General features: G+C 43.9%; 1 protein-coding gene across 1 annotated transcript in view; it reads right to left on the reverse strand.

Moving 5' to 3' along the window:
- DLGAP1 (discs, large (Drosophila) homolog-associated protein 1) overlaps positions 1-6,589 on the reverse strand; it is a 691,004-nt gene that overhangs the window by 413,232 nt on the left and 271,183 nt on the right. Inside the window, exon 3 of the mRNA XM_011957822.1 lies at positions 4,855-5,883. Within this exon, the coding sequence (XP_011813212.1) occupies positions 4,855-5,811 (957 nt within the window). The 5' untranslated portion in view covers positions 5,812-5,883. The remainder of the gene's footprint in view (positions 1-4,854; positions 5,884-6,589) is intronic.

A 6,589-nucleotide genomic window follows, 5' to 3' on the forward strand; every position in this document is an offset into this window, starting at 1 on the left:
CTTCTCGGTCTGTCTTGCTCTCTCTCTCGCTCCCTCTGTCTCTCTCTCTCCACTTCTACCGGGGAGAGAGCGTTTTGTTTCCCTTTTCCTGTTTCTACGGCTGAATGAATGCAAAATACACGGTTTGAAGGGATTTTTCTTTTAGGTTAACAGTTGGAAATCTAAAATCTTGCTCTTCTGAATGGCTTTACATGTCAGTCACTCAACATACAACATTTACATAAAGAGGCATAAACAGAACCAAGAATTCTGCTTTTTAAAAGCAAAAACAAAACAACCACAAAAACTGCCTTTTATTCTATCTCTGAACCTCTTCCTATTTTATTTATTTAACTATTAAGCACTTACCCTGAGATGTGCCATAAATGCTTTATTCCAAATGTATAAGAGCCAACCACATCTCAACTGAGAATTAAACAGTTTTAATGTCTTCAAATCCATGTTCCTGCTCCCAACCCTAATACAGACAGTCACTGGCAGCGGTACAATAGTTCTAAACAGCAGACATCTGATTCTTGACATTTAAAAATAACAATATTGGAAAAAAAAGGAGTCCCTTTTTTATTAACTACAGACAGCTTGTCAGTGAGCACGTATCACTCATAATATAATTGACCGTATTAACTGGGACTTGCAGTGATTTCAAGCTACAGTATTTGATTCCTAAGTCAATGTCAGGCAGAGGCTAAATACCTATAGACTTCTCCTTTTCTATAGAATCATGGCAATGACCTAAATTAAGCTAATTCTAAGTGATAATTCTGCAAAGAGAGAAGCAGAGGTTTGCTAGTATTTAGACTTTATTATTGGTGATTATTAATTTCATCTTTGTTAGTCTTGAATCAAATTAGGGACATAATCAGTTGTTTCACTGTTAGTCTAATTTCACATCCGCGCCCTGTTAACTTCTCACACGCATATGAGGTCAGATGCACACATACATTTACCACAAAACAAATCAAGTAATAAAAGAAAAAATATGCACTCGTTTCCATTACTGAAGCATATTATGGAGTTGGACAGATTTGGGATCAAGTGCTAGCTCCCCACTTACTGTTTATGTGTTCCTGGGCAAATGATTTCAGCATTTGTGCCTGTTTTGTTGTCTATAAAACTAAAGTAAATAATACTCTAAAGAGCTGTTTTGAGTGCTTAATGAGATATACCCAGTTTCTGGCACATAATAGATATTTGATATACACTGCTTCCTTCCTCTGCTTTGTATTTGGAGGAGGTAGAGATTGGGTCTAGTAAATGAACACAGACTTTGAAGGCAGAGAAACCAGTTTTGACGCAACATGTTGCCACAGACTAGCTGTGTGTCCTTGGGCAAGTTACTTAATCTAATTTACGAAAACTTAGATTCTTCAACTGTGAAATATCTCTAGAATTTTAAGAGCAAATTAGATAACATCTGAAAAACATATGGTAGGCATCTCTGAAATGAGAGTCCTGGGACTTCCAGCTCTTGACAATAGTTCTAATTAGTACTCCGACACATGTAATTTGCGAGTTTGAAAATGCGTACTGAGATCATATATCTTTTGGAGGAAGTGTCTCATTTTCTAGCAGAGGAAAGAAGTCCAGAGAGCTGATAGAATGTTTCCAGGTCATGTCACTAGTTAGCGGCAAAAAAGGACTAGAATGCTCTTGGAACTAGTAGAATAGTGCTTTGCCTACTAAATCTCTAATATTGAAGTTAAATCCATTTATAAATCCAGCTTCAATATTAGTTGGCAATTAAGGCAATAGAACTGAAAAAGAAAAGAAAAAAAAAAGAACTCCAAAGAAACCCTCTTTCCCTCTCTGTTTTCCCAAATTTACTTCTAAGAATGAGCCTACAGATGAAAGTGTTCCGTTGGAACGAGCTGGAGCGGGGGCTAACCCTATCTTCCTCAGCAGAGCTTGCAGGGGATGGCAGATCCTCTTTCCATTTCCTAGAAGCAAGAAGGGAGCAGGAGCCCAGTTCTCAGGAGGTATTTTCTATTCTCCTCTGACCCCATATGAATGTATGGCTCTCTCTTCCCTTTCTTTACAGCATCTCTTCAGCCTCAGCACATGGGTTGGGAGGTGTACACTGGTTTACATTTAATTCATTTACTAACATGCTACCTCCCCACATTGAAATATAGATTTTTCCCCCTAGTTTGAAAGCCTTGCATAAAACAGAAATTTAATAAATTCAACATCTATTAATAAGGATTATCTTGGAGTTTAGTTTATATTTAAAAGGTTGAACTAGCTTGGTTAATTATTGCCCAATGTAGGACAGAATACGTTAAACTGTTTTCAACCTTTCAATAATTTCAGAATTAAAAACAAAGGTGCTTTGGTGTCAAAGACAGATTAGCTATTACTCTGGGGAAGAAGGGAACTAAAAGGGATTAATACGAGTGTGTGTGTGATCCATTGTAATGAATGTTTTAGTTCTGTATGATGGGTGATGTATAAATGGGTGTTTTATTTGTTTTTTCTTTACACCTTTTTGTAAGCCTCAAATGTTTCATTAAAAAAATGGCTTAAAGAAGGCAAATAATTTGAAAATATAATTCCCAAATCTTTATAGAAGGAGATCCAATAATGCTACTATACAAAATCCCATCCTTAAGCCTTTAAGATTTCATTCTGATTTTACTGAAAAACTTTAATAATAATATGCTTATTTTAAAGATTTTATTTTCTTCTTGCTCACCATTTTTCATGCCCTTGATTTCAGGTCTGTGCTAGGGCATATTAGAAAGAGTTTGGCTTCGTCATCAAACAGACCTGAGTCTAAATCTCAGTTGTACAACCTCCAGATCGTGGGACTTTAAATCACTTGATATTTTTAAGTGTCAGTTTCTTCTCTTATAAAAATACAGTATTATTACATTCAGTAATCTCAGGATTATTACAAAGATTAAATGAAATACGAAATGTGAACATATTTGCTATAGCATCTGGTATATAGTAGATTTTCAGTTAACATCACTTTCCTTCTTTCTTTCCTTATCCTTCCATGTTTTACCACTACCTGAGATTGTGACTCCAAAAAGGTATAAAAAAGAAAGAAAAATGAAAGTAAGGTAGGAAGAATGTAGGCATACAGGCAAATATAATGAAAACATTTCATTACTAACAAAGGCTTATGCTAGATCCATACACAGCATCCTTTACTCTGATACTTCTCATCTAATTTCATCATTACTTATTCAAGTACAGGTGTTTTTTTTTTTCTTTCAATTTGTTTTGCTTTTGCCACTGGTCACAGAATTTTTGCAGACAAAATGTGTGGTACTCTAGGCCTTTTATCTCTTTACTCCTTACTCTTTTCAAGACAGATATCCTTACCGAAATACTTTACTTTCAGCGGTGGGTGAGCTTTACGTTCTTAAAGAGTTTCTAGAGCTTTCAGTTGCAACCTTCATAATGGCCATTTCTCCAAGTTAAGAGACTGGGTTCTGGTCCCACCTCTGCCACATGCTAACGGTTTAACTCACTAAGTATTTATCTTTCTTGATCTCCACTTCTTCATATGCTAAGTGGATTAAATGATTCTTTGAGCTCGGAAATTGTTATAGTTCTTGATAACTTATTAACACGTAGCAACCTTACGGAAAATTAGGCAACACGACCTTCAGTGGGAAATACGGACCACATTATTGTGTGCTGTGTGTGAAAACTGTCCATGTGCTGGTGCTTCTTCTGAACTGCAAGAACAGGCTCTGTCACTGCCCTTGTCCAGGGATTGCCAGCTTGGAGTCTTCTCAGGGATTGGTGGAGGCATTCCCAAGGGAGCTACATTTGCCAGGAGGAGTTCAAAGGGAGCAAAAAAGATGAACTCCTCAAAGGAAGAATTTTTCTTTGCATTTCTTCTTAAGGTGGGAGTGTAAAATGGGAGTGGGTATGTTATACTTTTATAGCTCAGTAATTTTTTTTTTTTCAGATGAGGCTACCAGGAGAGAACAGAGAAGAAAAGACACTTTGAAAAAGGAAAAGATGAGAGTCCTTCTTATGGAAAAATCTGTCTTGGGAAAAATTACAATACTACAGCAAGGAGGTAGGGAAGAAGAAGACCTCTCTCCTATATTTTCATCCAGATAACATCTGGTTTCAGTGCACTGGAGGAAAACATAAGGAGACTGTGGCAGGGAAGAGCACGCTGCCATGGCTCTGTAAGTGTGTGGGATTTACACCCTGACACTAATTGTATTTTACTTCTCTGATCCTTCCTCCTTTTCCTCCTCCCCTCTGTTGTCCTGGGTCTCTGCAGCTGTGCTTGTCAGGCCCCCAAACTGGCTAGCTCCCCACCTCCTCAGGGCGCAGGGTGTCTTCCTGATTTGCTGTGCCCTTGGGGTGGAAGCTCAGGTGGGGGTGTAGTTACTGATGGTGATGGTGATGACCATCGCAGTGTTCTAACATAGCTTCAGGCAGGATTTCACAACGAAAACCACCCCACAACCCTGAATAGATTTAAAGAAACGCTTTCCATAATTCAAAAGATCATCGTTTACTTTTGAATTAAAGAAAGGTGGACTTATTTTAAAATTCTCTGTAGACTTCCCTTTCCTCTCTTTCCCACCCTATGATCCCTCAGACAAAAGAGGAACGCCATAATAACCCGTTGCCTTTCCATAGGCGTGCTTTTCAAAGCACTTGGATATCTAGTATCTGAAGATAACCCGATGAGGTCGGTAACATTTGGTTCTTTGCATTTTCCCCAAACGAGCAATTCGGCAGAGATGCCAAATAATTTGCACAGGTTCCTATCTTAATAGAAAATTCAGAGTAGTGCCAAGACTACAACCAGGAGAAGTGCCCACACAAGCATGCCAGGTACTACTTCTAAGCCTCCCTTATTGACAGAAATGGTACCTGCAGGTACTGGCAGGAGCGTTCTTGCTGACACGACTCGGATTTCACCATGGCCTGGTCCATGTTCACCGAGGCCTTCTGGTAAACCTCCCGGGCCCGGCTCACGGTGAGCGTGGAGGACCAGGCGCTCTTCTTCAGCAGCGGGGTGTCCAGGGTGACCGGCAGGTTGGCGCAGGTGGAGCACTTGACGTCGTTGTTGCTCCGGGAGGCCTTCACCGCCTGCTCGCTGATGGTGTTGTAGGCCTCCATGAAGTACTGCGAGGCCGAGCGGTCGGGGCACCTGCCCATGGTCATCACGCCCGAGGGGGCGTGGTAGATGCACATGTCACCATCCAGGTTGTCGTCCGAGCTCCACCAGCCCGGGGAGGTGCTGGGCCGGGCTTTGGGCTCCGCACGCCGCTCCTTGCTCTTGCTGCGCTTGCCGTAGCGCGCCGCCTGCGCCTCGTCGGGGCTGGCCTTGCCCCCGTTGACGCTGCCCTTGGACGGCCCCTCCAGGGAGTGCGACTTGGTGAAGAGCTTCTGGACCGAGTGCACCAGGTGGCGGATGCGGCCGGGGCTGTCGCTGCGGTGCTCCACGGCCGTGCGCTTGTACTGCAGAGTGTGATAGCCATCGCGGCTGAGTGGCAGCTGCCGCTCGAACTGGTCCAGCAGGTTGGCGGGGATGCGGTTCGCCTTGGTGGCCAGGGTGCGGGGCACCAGGGCACACTCGTCCTTCAGCTCCTGCTGCGAGGTGTAGTGCCTACGGGGGAAGGTGCTACTGGCCAGCGGGTCGCTGAAGGGGCCCACGCACTCAGCTTGGAAGGAGTTGCGCTGGGTGTAGTACGGGTGGTCCGCGGGGTGGTGCTCCACCGGGCTCAGCAGGTAGGGCTTGCGGTCCGAGTGGTGCGACAGTGAGTCACAGGCCGAGTCGCAGGTGACCCCGTGGTGATGGCTGCGGCTGCCCGATAGCCCTTTCATTGCGGACGGGAAGCAGCCACCGGGGTCATGGACACCCGGGAGTCAGGTTCCAGACCCGTCTCGGGCAGAGATCTGGGGGAATGAAGAAGAGGGCAAAGTCGTTAATATTTCTCTTGGAAATTAGGTATTGCACTTTACAGGGTCTTGCTTTGTTGCCTAGGCTACAGTGCAGAGGCGCCATCTCTGCTTCCTGCAGCCTCCACATCCTGAGCTCAAGCCATCCTTCCACAACAGCCTCCTGAATAGCTAGGACTACAGGCAGGCACCACCACGCTTGGCTAATTTTTCGTAGAGACGAGGTCTCACTATATTGCCCAGGCTTGGTATCGAACTCCTGGGCTCAAGCGATCCTCCCACTTTGGCCTCCCTTAAGTGCTGGGATTACAGGCCTGAGCAACCCTGCAGGCCTGGTATTGATCTTTTGAGGGTGCCATCTGCGACTGTGTTCATTTTTGGCAGAACTTATCAGTGTCCCTAAAACCAGCTTGAATGCATTATTGGAAAAGCTTTGTCACCTCCGTGGGGCAGGAAAGCTGACTCCAAAGCCTGTAGGGAGAGAAGGTGGAGGTAAAGCTAGAAAACTACAAAAAGGAGGCCAGGCGCGGTGGCTCACGCCTGTATTCCCCACACTCTGGGAGGCCGAGGTGGGTGCATCACCTGAGGTCAGGAGTTTGAGACAACCTGGCCAACATAGTGAAACCCTGTCTCTACTAAAAATACAAAAATTAGCTGGGCATGGTGGTGGGTGCCTGTAATCCGAGCTACTCGGGAGGCTGAG

Source organism: Colobus angolensis, unplaced genomic scaffold (assembly GCF_000951035.1).
Source record: "Colobus angolensis palliatus isolate OR3802 unplaced genomic scaffold, Cang.pa_1.0 Scaffold45, whole genome shotgun sequence".
In the NCBI taxonomy this organism is placed as follows: Eukaryota; Metazoa; Chordata; class Mammalia; order Primates; family Cercopithecidae; genus Colobus; species Colobus angolensis.